The sequence below is a fragment of the Lycium barbarum genome, chromosome 1 (genome assembly GCF_019175385.1).
Source record: "Lycium barbarum isolate Lr01 chromosome 1, ASM1917538v2, whole genome shotgun sequence".
In the NCBI taxonomy this organism is placed as follows: Eukaryota; Viridiplantae; Streptophyta; class Magnoliopsida; order Solanales; family Solanaceae; genus Lycium; species Lycium barbarum.
In genome coordinates, this window is record NC_083337.1 from 146,755,385 (window position 1) to 146,772,202 (window position 16,818).

The 16,818-nt window shown below is 34.4% G+C and overlaps 1 protein-coding gene across 5 annotated transcripts; it reads right to left on the reverse strand.

Moving 5' to 3' along the window:
- Positions 1-1,170: 1,170 nt before the first annotated feature.
- On the reverse strand, positions 1,171-6,483 carry LOC132642393 (type IV inositol polyphosphate 5-phosphatase 7-like). Of its 5 annotated transcripts, none has more exons than XM_060359617.1 (13): positions 5,992-6,483; positions 5,788-5,869; positions 5,354-5,419; positions 5,156-5,240; positions 4,950-5,054; positions 4,171-4,855; positions 3,647-3,840; positions 3,359-3,467; positions 3,100-3,248; positions 2,693-2,969; positions 1,944-2,022; positions 1,789-1,857; positions 1,171-1,643 (listed from the first exon to the last, which is right to left on the reverse strand). In XM_060359617.1, exons 1-10 carry the CDS (start codon positions 6,019-6,021, stop codon positions 2,750-2,752), a joined length of 1,725 nt encoding a protein of 574 aa, XP_060215600.1. In that variant the 5' UTR covers positions 6,022-6,483; the 3' UTR covers positions 1,171-1,643; positions 1,789-1,857; positions 1,944-2,022; positions 2,693-2,749. The 5 variants fall into 5 exon arrangements, with proteins under 5 accessions (XP_060215600.1, XP_060215609.1, XP_060215603.1 ...); XM_060359626.1 differs by having other exon boundaries at positions 1,719-1,857; XM_060359620.1 differs by having other exon boundaries at positions 1,944-2,241.
- Between the last annotated feature and the right edge of the window lie 10,335 nt (positions 6,484-16,818).

Below are 16,818 nucleotides of genomic sequence, written 5' to 3' on the forward strand. Positions count from 1 at the left end.
AAGTACCGGAAAAAGTTACTACTATTAAACTAACAGTTGTACATCTAGTTTGTCAAAGAAAATATCTTCCCTTCCAGCGTGACTCGAACCTGGACCTACTAACTGAGCAACCTTCACTTGTCTTCAAAACTATCAATTTTAGATTCTCAGGGAGGTGTGCAAAATGCCTAAATTAGGAGTTCGTTTTATTATTGGTCATGTAAATTTTCAAAAAGAAATGAGAGAAAAAGTTTGCAACATTTTAATTTTGATTCTATTATCCATGTTGTCGGGGGAAGATAAAGCTGGGAAGCGCCAACGAGAAAAGAGTTGCAATGTATATGCAAATCCAAGGTTGTAAATGGATTCGAGTGCCATTCAATTGCCTCATTCGTGATCCTTTTGATAGCTAATAGTAAAACTATTCTGAACAGAGAGCTGCCTTCGCTTTTGGAGTTCTTTCGTATGAAATTCCACTCTAATCCCTCTCTAGCGATTCAACTCCTAAAGTTCGACGTTGCAGCAACAACTGATGCTTCTATGTGAAAATCTGTAGTTAGCTTTAAATGTTGCCCTACTTTTTGCGACCATGTAGCTAATGTGCAGCTTCAACAATTTTGCATAGTCGTCATTTGATTGAATATTAGTATGACTTAAACTTTGAAGGGAGCCTTGACATAACTAGTAAAGTTGCTGCCATGTGATTAGGAAGTCACGGGTTCGAGCCGTGGAAACATCCTCTTGTAGAAATGCAGTGTAAGACTACGTACAATAGACCCTTGTGGTCCGGCCCTTTTCCGGACCCTGCGCATAGCGCGAATTTAGTGCACCAGGCCACCCTTTAGTAAAACTAGGTTATCTTCTTTCTACTTCAATAAATAGCAGCTCTTTTTCTTATTTAAATACCTGAGACTATTCAGTTTCAAGTTTCACCATTTTGTTTTTTAAACAGCTAACAATGGACAAAGATGTATAAAGATTGCTAGTGCAAATTTTAGAGGAGAAATAAAAGCAATCTTCCAAAAGCAAAGTACTTCTAAATTCTGAATCATGGATCCTTCCCAAATCACTTTACCTACTATTGCTGTAAATCTGTCTATTACTTTTTAAATGCTATGTCTTTAACCTCTATGGATGAAAAACCACCCAAAAAAATAAAAATAAAAAAAAATGCAACAGTATAACGCAGTAGGATGGAAACGGAGGAGATCATAATTCCTTTGAATATATATGTGTTCCTCTTAAGTTTGTAATAGAGTACACACCAGAGGTTCAAACATGATAACTTCCCACCATGTCTCATTCTCTTCATGTCATCTCTCTGCCTAAAAAATAAAAATCTTGAAATAGAATTATCATTTTCCCACTTGGCAGTCCTTTTAACCGTAGCTCGAGTTCATCTTGTTAAAATTTGCCAAAAAAGAAGCACCTAATTAGTATTGTCGCGTGGAATTAGCTTCAGCTTCCGGATTAAAAATTAGCAGTAGTACTCCCAATCCAGACAATCCTTAAGGGGAAATCTTTACCCAAATCTTCAGTAATCAAAGAAAAGGGTCCCAAAGACATTTGTCTTTAGTAAACTTCACCTTCTTGATGATCTTCAAAAACTTGATCAAAGGATCCTTCCATAACTGAGTCAGCAAACGCCGCCAAGCTCCAAGGTTCTGTAATAAAGTTGACAGTTATTAACCGGCAGACAACTTACCTTTCCAAATAACACTTTAGTACATCATAATTACCTAACACACTGGAGGAAAGATGACATTAATGAACGATCATTATTTTGCTCCTAATGCAGTGTTAACTTACTAGGAAAATAGTTTGCAGTTCAGTCTATCTCAAGGTAAGCCAGCGATAATAAATTTGGGTATCTACCACCTGATCAAATTTAAGATGATGCAGAATTAGGAATTAAAAGAAACATCAGCAGCATAACCAAGAAAAGGTCAAAGAGAAGGAATAACCTTTTTCAATTAGTGGGATACGGAGAGTCCCCTGTCGCCCTTTGTGGTTGAGTTAATCCAAAGCAACACCTGCCTGAATCTAGAGAGCGAAAGGGAGATGAGACAAGTACCATTCACTAATATGCTTAGATGAACATTTAAAGGTTACAAGTACTCTGGAGATCAAGGCACAAAGCTAAGGAGACTTGAGAAATAATAGAATCACGAACAGGTTCAAATCCTATGCCCAGTACAACAGATGAATCTTCTATTGAAGAGCAACCTTACTAAAAATCTCGTGTACCAACCAATTTCATGCCTGTAAATGGTAGATATTGTCGGTATCAACTTTACCAGAATTTGAGTAAGACCAATTAAGAAATTTTGGAGGAAAAAGAAAAGAGAAGAGCTTTCTTCCTTCATTGGGCACTTCATGTTCTAGTTTAATTAAGACAGTTCTTAGCCAAAAGTGTACCTTATATAACCTATGGGAGTAGGCCTATTTTGGTCCTTCAAATATAACCTTGAGCATCTTCAGTCCCTTAAATTTGCTAAAGGGGAACCTTCGATCCAACTAATAGAATGGACTTAAAAACTAACAATGACTACCAAAAAACACTACTAGAAACACGGCAAAAACCACTTTTGAACCACTAACGGTCCTAGTTTAATTAAGATGGAACCAAATTGTATTCTCAGATAAAGCATCCCATATAGATATAAAAAAAATAAGATTCACATAAATAAAGAAGTCAAAAGATAAAGTGTACCTAGACAAAAATAGGGAGCAACACCGAACACTGAGGCTTTATGTCCTCACTTGTACTTCAAAAGAAGCAGAGTTCGGTATAACCATGTGAGTAGGGCAAGAGCTCCTCCACCGCAATTCTTGAGCTTGAACAACTCATTTTCCTTGATCTACTGCGTACTGACTCAACTTCGGCCAAAAACACACTGAAAACAGGTCTATGATCTGAAAATCTAGATTCCCCACGGACATAAGACAACTGCTGGAGACCCCCTCCATGCCACAAAATTCGATCACACCTTCAGATGGAGATTGCATAAATTAGTTCTAGACTTGTAGATAATCCTCCAGTAGATATTGTAACAACCTGTGTAGTGATTTTAGATTGAGAATAAATATTCTTTTTGATAGTCAAAGAAAAACCCTTACCATGCAGGCGTTCGGCGCTTGTCCTTTGGTTGCATGTCATCAACAGAATACCTATCTGAATTCCTAGAATATTTATATGTTGGTGGGAAATATATCTTTCCTTCTTTCCATCCCACAAAAACTCGACCACGTCTCTGTTCTATCCTCAGCTGTCAAGGAAAGAGAAAACAAGATCAGTTGATTATTGTCCTATGACATTATCCAGCTGAAATAAATTCCAGTATGGATGTGGGAAAAAAACACAAGATTGCAGGGAGACCTGGTCATTTCCCAACAATGCTCTCCAGTTTTGCATCTCAACAAGTGCTTTTGCAGAACGATAAGAGAGTGCAATCCGATAGTTCAGATCCCCAAGCCAAATAACTCGGCTGAAGAGAATTGGGTAATCATCAGAAAATGGATATCTCAGATGAAACAAATTTAACATAACGTAATAATGGTTTTACATGGAAACAACTATATTAAACTCAAGCCTTTCCATCATTTTCATTTTTCAATTATCTTCATGAAACGGTTATTCCAGGAAGTAAAAAGTCAGCCATCTTACTCGTGCTCAAGAATAGTTTCTGGTGACTTCTCTTCACTGACACCACTAACTTGTGGAAATCTTGTTTTCTTTAGGATGTCCATGACATCAGAGTTTCTGCGCAACTCATCACCCTCTTTCTGACCAGAGGTTAAGTGAGTGCAGACAAAGCAAAAACTTGTTTGATGCAACTGCATACTGATTGAGATAGATCCCTGCAAAACCAAGCATGGAGTTGTACATTATGCCAAGTTTCTCTCTTCTAAGTCAATATGCGGAGATCTCCCAAATCAGCCAAAAAATAACCTTGTGCTTTTCCACTCAGAATTAGGGATAATTACATTTTTGGACCGCTTAAAAGAACAATAGCCAGCAAATGTATAGGTTTTGTATATTAAGTATGAATAAACATATAATATACATATTATATACAAGAAATATACATATGATATACATAATCAGTGTATAGATCTTGTATATTTTGGCTAGCGCCTGTAATTAATTTCGACCGACGGGCCAAAAATGAAAATATCCCTCAAAATTACCTTATTCCTAAGGTACCCCATCAACCCTCTGCCAACACATGATATTTTCATATTTCGAACATGTTCCCTCAAATCACTCCGCACCCATACGGTGAGAAAAATGCCAACCATTTGTTTACTAGCTGCTAAAGAGTAGGTTGAATTTCTGGGCATTCTGTAACCATCTTCTCCATTTGTGACAGGTGAAAACGATACGGTAGGTGAATCCCCAGGTCCATAATCATCATCTGACAAGCCCCATCTGGAGAAATCACTTGGCCTTTGTCCGCAGGAATAGTCACTAAGCCTATGACCCGATGAATAATCACTTGGCCTCAGCTCCCTATTAGGATCAAAATCACTAGACCTATGTCCAAAAATTACTCGATCACAAACACTATATCGTCCATCCACGCGAGGTTGCGAGATGGATGGATCATTTTCCATGGTCCCGCACTGAGGTGTCTGGAATGACCGACGATGAGAGATGGATGATGACTTGTATCTACTTGAACCCTCAAAGTCAGCATTCCACTCGGCAATTGGATCTGGAACAACCGGAGAACAAGTGTAGCAACCATTACCTCCACTAGTGCCAGGACCGTTATTTAATGTCTCCCCAATCAAAGCAATCCACTTTTTGCCAGGGCCATTGTCTTCGGCTCCCAGAATATTACCTGCATTTAACGGAACTATTTCCTGAAATCTGAAAATGTAACAATGAATAATGTTTCAGTCAACTGTGATAAATGACAATATTTGTAAAAGAATAGATGAGATTCAAATCCTAGAGCTCATACCCGAGCACATAAATGTCTGCAGGGGGCGAAGAATGAAGCCAGTCATCTAGATTTAAATTGTTCGGTGGTGATTCTCCACCCACATTCCATGTAGATACAAAGAGTCTGAGGCAATAAGAAATAAAAGTGAAATACACTAATGTTGTGGAGTTGTGACTATAAAGGAAAAAGAAACAATATCTACTGGATTTATCAAGAAGGCAAACCTATAATTTTGTACATTTATAATCTTAGGGCGATCAAGATCAACACTCTCCCGTGGGAGATGCTCCATACCCCTGATTGATTTTTCTGCTCATTTGAGAGGGCAGAGAGACTAGAATTAACTTAAGGCACCCCATAAGAGTTTCTTAAATATGATATAGGGTACTATAAGGATTTAGAATATTAACCGTGCAACTAACCTGTTTTGCTCTTCTTGATAGTGCAATGCTCCCGCTCAGATATGCTTGTACTCCACTCATAATCTCCTAAAGAAGGGAAGATCAACATTAGTTTCCTGTTAAAGAGTTAGTGAAATTGGTAAAAAACAATCATAACTCCCACAATTTTTACAAATTACAAAATTAGGAATGATTGTGTCTAACTTTATCTTTAGGAGAGAGAGCCATCAATTTCTGCTGGAGGTAAAGATTAGTGAATAAATACAATTTCAATAATTTCTAGGAATTTTATCATAACCCTTGAATGTCATATTATGAGACAAAACCTTCACTAATCACCATAAACATGTGCTAGACAAAATATTAGATTCTGGATTCCACCACTCCCAAACAAGCAAATAAACAAAAAAAAGAATAAAAGGGGAAACAAACAAGGAGTATAATTAGATGCTAACCTCCATAGACAAATTCATCAGATTGGAATTCCTCAGTTTTGCCCTTAAACCATTTCCTAACCAACTTTCTTGACCAGGACAACTTCAACAATCAAAGTGGAAAATGTCAGCAAACTAATAATTGAGTTACATAAATTCAAAACACCAAAATTGCATTTTTCAAGAAATGAAAGCAAAAGGAGAAAAGGGGTATTCACTATTCACCTTGCTTTTCTTGGAATACTCATCCCTCATTGCATCACTGATCCTTCATGCACCTCTAACAAATTCTGAATTATATTCAAAGTCACCCCAATAAAATTAAAATCTAGAAAGTCTTCAGCTTCTTCTTGCTACTTCAATTTTCTGATGAACTGTTGTATTGTAAATGAACCAAATAACATGAAAAAGATAGCAGCAACTTTAGAGTGACCAAACAAGATTCCAGTTTTCCAGCTGTTTGGGTATCTCTATTACACGACAAGATTGTTTCTTCTTTGGTAAATTCACTAATCAGATATATATGCCTTATGGTATTTACACACGTACACAGTGTATAGGAGAAGAAAAGGACAACACAAAGACCAAGAAGAGTAAGACAACACAAAGATCAAGGAGAGACAACAACCACTTTAAGTTTAGCAGAACACACCAAAAGATAGCGAAGAAATTAAAAAGAGAAAGTAACAAAGCCTCGTTTTTAGCAACAATAAAGTACCGAATTTGAGCAGAATAAAATGCAAGCTATCCTCTTATATTACGAGCCCAAGACTTTTGTAGCCCAAAAATAAATTTTTGAAACTAAAATAATCCATTGAAAAAAAAATCAAAATAGGCTTTACGCACCGAATATGTGCATAAAAGGTCCAAAGTGTACATTGAAATCCAGCTTTTGTTCTTTGAAAATCACTCAAAATTAAGTTTTTTTCCATACTTTGACCGAAGATTAGTCACGTTTCTAAACTCCAGAATATAAATATTTTATATAGAACTTAATATATTTTTTAGCGTACAATAATGTTGGCTCATTACATCAGGTATACATATATGTTTGGATTGTCGTTTTAGGGGTTGTAAAGTGTCTCGAAATAAGTTTGGAAACTTGTTATCTTTTAAGTTTTTTTTCGTACTTTGACCGAAGATATATAAATATTTTATATAGAACTAAATATTTTTTTTAGTGTACAATAATGTCGGCTCATTACATCAAGAATACACATATGTTTGGATCGTCGTTTTAGGGGTTGCAAAGTGCTCCGAAGTAAGTTTGGAAACTTGTTATCTTTAGTTTTTTTTTCGTACTTTGACCGAAGATTAATCACGTTTCAAAACGTCGGAATATAAATATTTTATATAGAACTTAATATTTTTTTTAGCATACAATAATGTCGGCTCATTACATCAGCTATACATATATGTTTGGATCGTCGTTTTAAGGGTTGTAAAGTGCTCCGAAGTAAGTTTGGAAATTTGTTATCTTTAAGTTTTTTGTCGTATTTTAACCGAAAATTAGTCACGTTTCAAAACGTCGGAATATAAATATTTTATATAGAACTTAATATCTTTTTTAGCGTACAATAATGTCGGCTCATTACATCAGGTATACATATATGTTTGGATCGTTGTTTTAGGGGTTGTAAAGTGCCTCGAAGTAAGTTTAGAAACTTAATTGTTATCTTTAAGTTTTTTTTTTTCGTACTTTGACCGAAGATTAGTCATGTTTCAAAACGTCGGAATATAAATATTTTATATAGAACTTAATATCTTTTTTAGCGTACAATAGTGTCGGCTCATTACATCAGGTATACATATATGTTTGGATCATCGTTTCAGGGGTTGTAAAGTGCTCCGAAGTAAGTTTGGAAACTTGTTATCTTTAGGTTTTTTTTCGTATTGAACCAGAAATAACATATAAACAATTTAATTTAGATTTATCATAAACTGAATAATGAGGGTGGTGGGGTTGCCCTTAGGCCTTAGGAGATTGTGTATTTGTAAATAAAATGTACATTTTATGTTAATATTATATATATTTTTGGGTATTATTTTTTTAATGATAATTAGTTATTTTGGTATTTATTGTCGATTAATAATAACTCGTGCGACATTCTAGATTAATTAAAACCCTATAAAATACGGAAAAAAAAACTTAAAGATAACAAGTTTCCAAACATACTTCGGAGCACTTTACAACCCCTAAACGACGATCCAAACATATATGTATACCTGATGTAATGAGCCGACATTATTGTACGCTAAAAAAAATATTAAGTTCTATATAAAATATTTATATTCTGACGATTGAAACGTGACTAATCTTCGGTCAAAGTACGAAAAAAAAACTTAGAGATAACAAGTTTCCAAACTTACTTCGGAGCACTTTACAACCCCTAAAACGACGATCCAGACATATATGTATATCTTATGTAATGAGCCGACATTATTGTACGCTAAAAAATATATTAAGTTCTATATAAAATATTTATACATCTTCGGTCAAAGTACGAAAAAAAACTTAAAGATAACAATTAAGTTTCCAAACTTACTTCGAGGCACTTTACAACCCCTAAAACGACGATCCAAACATATATGTATACTTGATGTAATGAGCCGACATTATTTTATGCTAAAAAAGATATTAAGTTCTATATAAAATATTTATATTCTGGAGTTTAGAAACGTGACTAATCTTCGGTCAAAGTACGGAAAAAACTTATTTTGAGTGATTTTCAAAGAACAAAGGCTGGATTTCAATGCTTTTACGCACATAATCTGTGCGTAAAAGAACTTAAGTGTAAATGTACACTTTGGTCCTTTTATGCACATATTCTGTGCGTAAAGCCTATTTTGGTTTCTTTTTTTTTTTAATGGGATATTTTGGTTCCAAAAATTTATTTTTGGGTTACAAAAGTCTTGGGTCCCTTATATTACTCCTTGCATAATAAGTATTACTTTAGCCGATGCAATGTAAAATTTTATCAAATTACCCTTATATAATAAAAATAAATTACTTTTATCTTTTGATTAGAGTCTGCACAAGAAGTAAACCTTTTGACATTGGGAATTCAACAATACTAAGTTATTGTGTGGCTTTTCCAATCATCATTTAGATATTACTTAATTATCTAAGGATAGAATTGGAAAAAACTAATCAATTTATGTCTTAGTTTTTTAAGATGACACTGATTATGGCATAATTTATTTTTTAGCTAAGCTAACACTTATTACGGGACAGAGGGAGTGTATGTTCACTATCACGCGCACCCTGTCACTCACACCACATGACTGTTTTTATTTCTTTTTCTATTTGTCCTATTTTAGAAATAATTTAATCTAAATTTTCTGTTTTAATTTTATAGTCATATTCATGACAATAAGTCTAAAAATAATTCTTTCTAAATTTTATATTCAATCAAATATCTTTAGATAAAATGAAATAAAAAAATGTTTGTCAGTACACAATCATGTCATTAAAAAGAAAATGAAAAATTATAAAAATTTACTATCTTTAAAAAAAATTAATGTTGTTATGAGTGTCACATAAAATGGAGCGATGAATTATTATCATTTAAACTTATTATTATAAACAAACTTATCCAAGCAAATCACTTTACATTAATAATATTAAAAGAATTATACTCCTTCTCACATGTAACACTCATCCCTTTTAAATCAGTTCAAAAGAATAATATTATATTATATGTACAAACATTTAATTTTAAACTTCTAAGTTTATTCTTATTTTTAAATTCGTGTTCAGGAACAAGTATTACTTTGCAGTATGCATCAAAGTAAAACTGTTTTTTTTTTTTAATAAAAAAATATTCCAAAACCCAAGGCTGGCCATAATTGTGATGATTCGAACCATAAAACGACCTGGTCAGCTGCCAAGATTCGATAATCGTCAAAGTTGGACGGCGGAAGATTCTTTACATGCAAAATTTCTTCTCCATTTGGTCTCGTAATTAAATTGCAACCAAGGTTCGATAAAGCAGTTATAGGCGGCGACTAAAGATAAAGGAAACGTGATTGCTGTTCCAAATATATTCCAAATATAGAAACAATAACTTTATGAGATAATTTACAGTCACATATTTATATAAAAGAAAAAATATTAAATATATCCTTCTACTTTAGTTTAATATTTAAATATATACTCTGTTAGTCAAAATAGATAAATAAACCCCTTATGTTAGTCAAAGTAGATAAATATGCTCTTCTGATAAGAAAATACACAAATATACTCCCAGTCAACATAATCCTCAATTCCACCATTAATTACCCCGATTTAACTTTAAAAAAACTCATGCCCGACCGGAAAATTAATTTCTTTCCACCCAAATATACCCACCACCAGTACAACCGACCCAAATATACCCACCACCAGTACACAAATATACCTCTCAGTCAACAGAATCCTCAATTCCACCATTAATTACCCCGATTTAACTTAAAAAAAACTCATGCCCGACCGGCAAATTAAATTCTTTCCACCCAAATATACCCACCACCAGTACAACCGACCCAACACAACCACCACGACCACTTCCACCACCACAACCAGTAAATTCTTCATAACCATCCTTAACCACAACCCCAATTGTTTTGTACCTAAAACTTCAAGAAATTGTTGATTTTTAGTTTTTAATTTTTAGATTGGAGGACCAATGTTTAGAAAGGAGGCTTGTGGCAGGGATTTTCTAGCCTTTTTGAGCCTAAAGCTTTCATTTTTATTGATTTTAATGTTGCTAGCTACTGAGATCAAATGATCTTTTTTGTTTTGTTCAGTGATGTACGAGGACATGGTTAAGGATGGTTACGAAGAATTTACTGGTTGTAGTGGTGGTGGTTGTGTTGGGTCGGTTGTAGTAGTAGTGGGTATATTTGAGTGGAAAGAATTTAATTTGCGGGTCGGGTCGGGGCGGGCCGGGCATGATTTTTTTTAAGTTAAATCGGATAATTAACAGTGGAATTGGGGATTCTGTCAACTGAGGGGTATATTTGTGTACTTTCTTAACAGAAGGGGTGTATTTATCTACTTTGACTAACGAAAAGGGTATATTTATCTACTTTGACTAACAGAGGGTATATTTAACTATTAAACTAAAGTAGAGCGGTACATTTGACCCTTTTCCCTTATATAAATCTTGTTTTGGACCATACATTTCAAAAGTTTTCATTTTTTTAAACTCCGTACCAAGTCAAATAATGCCACATAAATTGAAACGGATTTTCAATTTACGGGACATTTTCTTTTTAATCAGTCTAACAGAAATGACGCATTATTACATTTAGTGACAACATTTAACTTTAATCATCTTATTTTGTTCCTAAGATGATTTATAGTCACAAAAATATTTATATTTCCTGTCTCGATTTATGTGATACTTTTCGCTTTTTGAGATTCAAACTGAATGAATTTTGACCAACATTTTAATACGTATTTTTTCGCCAAACTCATATAAGAAAAATTGCAATTTATAGTATTTTTTATGTAGTCGTCAAATATATAAATTTTTATCTTAAAAATTCAATTTAGCTTCAATTGACTCTCGAAAAGCAAAAAGTATTACTCAAATTGGGACAGCGGGAGTAGCTTATTACAGATTACAAATTTAAAAAATCTTCCTTTTATTTTTAAGCTTCGTATCCAGTCAAACCTAGGGGTGTACATGGACCGGGTTGGTTCGGATTTTTTAAACACCAAACCAAACCAATTGCGTCGGGTTTTTAAATTTATACACCAAACCAAACCAATAAAATTCGGGTTTTTCAACCTCGGGTTTTCTCGGGTTATTCGGTTTTCTCGGGTTTTTTCGGGTTTTTTTTCGGAATAGTCTTGATACAAAACATATAACTTTTACTTCAAATATTTCTTTAGTCCTAGTAAGATACAACTATATAATTAAGGTGTTTCATAAGAAAATAACACAAAATGTGAGAAGAGTGATGACATTGTATTAAAATATTCAACAAAAGATAATAAAATGGGTTAAAATAAATACTGCTAATTAATAAGCCATAAAGAAAATGACCATGATCTAAAAATACTAAGTCATGTTAAAATAAATACGGCTAATAAATATTAATTACATGACAAGAAAAAAAAACTTAAGTTATGTATTTTCACTCTGTAAACCAATTATGCAAAACTAAAGAATAGATATCCAACATTATTGTCATTCCTAGTGGTAAATTGAATTTCTTTTGTTAGTATTAGTGTTGAGTTGGTTTTGGTTAGGACTTTATATGAGTTACTAACAAACATCCATAAGATATAAAACTTATTGACATTCAAAATTCTAAGTTCAAGCTTGAATAATATGATAATAGATTAAAAACTACCGAAAAAATTTAAGAAATATTTATAAATTACATTACAAATAAATATTTTTTTGTATAAAATATTTTTAAAATTAAATAGATGTAATGTTGGGTTGGTTTGGTTCAGTTTGACTTTTTTTTAGCTAAAACCAAACCAAACCAATTATGGTCGGGTTTTTTTTTTCAACACCAAACCAAGTCAAACCAAACCACTAGTTGGATTTTTTTCTCGATTTGACTCGGTTTATCGGTTTGGTGCGGTTTGTCGGTTTATTTTGTACACCCCTAATCAAACCCCTTAAGTAAATTAGGACAGAGGAAATAATAATTATTGTTTGTACGTTAGTTCAATTTTATTAATTAATAGCCTCTTGCTTTTCGAGTTTCTTGTGTATTAGGCCTTAAAAGCTGTGCAAGGAATGTTTTAGAGAAGGTATATCGATTGTTTATGAATTACTCCATGAAGCAACTTATCACCCTGTTCTCTTATTTACCTCTATTACAATGGATGGTCTGGATGGGACCGTGAATAGGTAGTAAAAATTAAAAGAAAAGCAAAAGATAAAGTTTTATGATGAGCTTGAACCATGCGGCCGCATGCACCACCTGAAGTTAGGTGAAACGAACATTCAAACTTTAATCAGGCTAAAATATTAAGAATGCTTGTCTAATCATATTGTTCTGTCGCAGTTTAGGGTATCAAATCAAAATCAAATAAACATGAAATCATCCCATACAGTACCCCATTCCTTCGATAGTGAAAAATACAGGATAAAGTATGATCCCATAAATATATCCAAATTAAGTTAAGTAATTAACCTTTAAAAACTAATAAAAGGGACTAAATTGACAATCATAATAATAATCTCTCTGCCAATAATCTAATCAATGTAGTCACCAGACATAATTACCCTACATACCTCGTCCATTTTTGTGTGATCTTAACCTCGGATTGATAACAATTAACAATCAATCATCTTTTCAAATTTTTTTTAGCTAAACGTAATTATAATATGTTCTTAAAAATCTTTAGAAAAAAACTAATCGTTGGAATAGTACATTAGGAAAAAAGATTAAGATAAGGTTCATTTTCTCAAAGTACGTTCTTCAATAATGAACAAGAAGATACTGAAAAATATAAGCATGGTGACAAACAGAGAGAAGTAGCAAAGGAACATTGTGCATTGAGAAGACTCATTCTTTTGTATATCAACAGACATGGTACTTTCAAGGGGCTGGTATACTGTTATCGTTACTTTAATGCATTTCAAAGTATTCGTGGCCAATGTGATTGAATAATTTGAGGCTGAGAATATAGTTAATGTCCCATTAGAGGAATTAAGGGTAGCTGTCTGAATTTAAGTTGTTGTGGTCCTTTCGTTCATTGCATCCTTCTCATAGAAACAGCCAAATTTGTGGGGATGCTTGCAAGTACTCTATCGTCGAGTTGGAAAATCTTGTGGATTTGGAGCTCTCCTTAGGAATGTTACATCATATTAAATAAAGAAGAAGAAGAAATGGGCTCACATTTCTATTTCTATCTTCCTTGTTATGGTGAGGGCTGAGGAAGAACGAAGTGTCTCACGTCATATTGGACTCTGTACTTTAGGCGGTTTACTAGACGAAACAGTGGGTTCAGAATTTAAATTTGATGGCTTAACTTTTAATTATGTTATAACTGAATCAGTTGCACTCTTTATATTTGGCTCAACATTTGAAATTTGTTTAAATTCTAATAATTCTTTTACACATCTATTGATTTTGCACGGTGAAAATGCCAATTAAATCCATTGATCAAATTCATAATCTATCCGTCTTTGCCATCACAGGGTCCCGCTTCTTCAGCTTTGGGTACAATTATTAGGGTTGAAATAACTGCTTAGTAATTTTTTTTTTTTTTTTTTGCAATTTATAGACCCGCAAACTAAAATTCTATAAGAAAACGTTAGACCATGATCTAGTGTTGGGCTAATCTAGTGTTGGGCTAAATTCGTATAACACAGCTGGGCCAATGTTGCTAGCACATGTGGCAAAAGGGATAAGTCAAGGATGAGTCAGCACACATCTTCACCGGAGGTGGCTTCATTGTACCGGAGATACCGCTAGGTCCGGAAGACCATTGGAATAGCTCCGGAGGAGAGCTCAACGGATTGCCGTTACAAATTGGGCTTAACATTATCCGCACGGTGTTATTAGGCTTAATGGTCCTCTTTATTGCTTGTTATTATTACGTAATTAATGATCATTATGGGCAAGGGCACAATACATGAAATATGTACCCCTTGTTCTTAGTATAAATAGGGATTGCCATTCCCATTGTAAGGACATGAAATTCAAATAGAATACACAAAATACATCACACAATTGCTCCATTTCAAGTTCCTCTTTAATTTACTACGACCCCCATCACAAGCTTGACCGGAGGAATTAGCACCGAGTTCTAACAAGGCTCAGGATATTCCTAACTTTACTTTACTTATATTTCGTTTATATCAATTATACTTGTATATTACGTTGTTTTACTGGTCACTTTGATCCACGTATCCTTAACCACGAACACAAATTCAACTGAGCCATTTTTCGAGTAAACAGTTTGGCGCTCACTGTGGGATCAGCGTAGTTGTGGTTGTCACTGTGACCATTGTTTTTCTTACTAACTTTTCTTGAGTTTCGTGTTTTCCTAAGTATCTATTTCATGTATGACAGGAGCAAATGACAACGTGAACACTGGAAGCCAGTCAGGCAACATTCGGCTAGGTCCGAACGGTTTGCCTCTCTGATAAGTTGGTATTTCTCAACTTATTTCTTCTTTAATCTTAGACTTTTCACTTGTTTGATTGAGAAAATAGTGCATTTAATATCGTTTACTTCGATTTTATAGGGTTTTCATCATTGAGAAGTGATCGGAAAAAAATCAAGTGAAAAACAAGTCAAAAGAGGTCAAATTGAAGAAAACAAGAAAAGTAGCTAAATTTGCAAAAATGGCCAGATATGTAAATCAGCAACTTTGGGATTTATTTTGTCATATTTTGACTTGGAAAAATTGGTGTACTACAAAAGCAAGACTTGAGGACATTATTTTTATCTTTGGCCATTCATACAAGTCTTGGAGAGCTAGGGTTCTTACACCCACTCTTGGGGATTGAAAATTTGAAGACTTTGATGAGAAATTCTTAATCCTTTACTCATTTCTTCAGTTCCTTGCTATGTATTGACTATTTAAGTGTGCAGTATTTCATTCCAATGCTTGAAACTTGTTTCTGGAAATATATGTTTAAAGTTTTGGATTGAAACTCTTGTTATGCTTATGTATTGAATAAGTTTTATCTCTAATGAACTGGGTCTTTGTTTCTTTAATTGATCTTGTTCTTTAATGTTTCTTAAGAGATTAGTTGACCCTAGGACTTGCCCATTTACTTTGATTTGAGCTCGGAAGAGAAAAATTGAGGTTGGGAAAGATTAATTAACAAGGATTTGGGGCTTTAAACCCATCTAATAACTTGAGCAAGGGATAAGATAGTTAACTTGAGGTTAAATTGATTGTGCCTAATATCACACTCTAAGTCTTGGAAAATCTTAGAGTGAAATTCATTGATTTGGTTGGAAGACTTTCAATGAGATTTAGAAATCATTATCATTTAACATAGACTCACTCTTAGTTGTAAAATCTTAAAATACATTGGATCGTTACTTGAGAGTTTCTTATATTCATGCTTGTGGTCATTGATCAGTTTACCGACTTTCTAGTTAGTTTCATCTTTGTTAGTTCTTAAACCAAAAATCAAATATTGAAAATGTGTTTGGCTTAGCTTAGTTGGTGATAACTTCTTTACTTAATTAATTGCCTTTATATTGTTTTCTGTGAGATTCGACCCCGATTCATAGTTGGGTAAATTATATTGCATACGACCGTGTACAGTTTCTCTTAGAAGAGTAAATTTGGATGTTATCACCCTCCAAGTACCAATAGAAGGTTTGCAGCCCCAGAATACGGGTGGGGATGCAACAGGAGAAGAACAGGACCGCCGCACCAGCGAAAAGACTTTCCTACTGATGAAACTGTTGAGGAGTCAATGCAGATCTTGAGGGTGCAAAGTCATGCAATGAGGACGGAAATGGAACGGATGAGGCAGATCATCACGTCCCTCACGTCCGTTCCTCAGGTCGGAGTTACGCTCCCGGATTAACCCCCACGACTCCTACCAATGGAAACGTCGCCGTCAGTTGCGGATAAACCGTAGGAATAAACGGAGATGCCTCCAGCAACGAATCAGCCCCCGACGATCCCTTCTACGCCGAAGTCAAGCGGTTCATGAGGGAAATTATTGGAAAAATAGATGAAACTGCCAAGGAAGCCGAGAAAAATGCCAAGGAATTCCAAAAGCGGTTAAATTAAATTCTTGGGGGTCCCCCGGTTATAGAAGGCCCCGATGTAAGGAAATATATCAATGGCCGTATAAACCTTAAGATGCTCCGGAGTTGATCTTGAAGAGGTTCAAAATACCCGACATTCTCAAATACGACGGGACAACAGATCCACATGAGCACATTATGGCTTACACAATGGCGGTAAAAGCCAATGACTTGAAGAAAAAAGAGATCGAGTCGGTCCTAATCAAAAAATTCGGCAAGACTCTCACACGGGGGCCTCTGACGTGATACTTCTAACTGCCGGAGCACTCAATCACTTTTGTTGCCATGCTGGTCGATACATTTATCAAAGCTCAC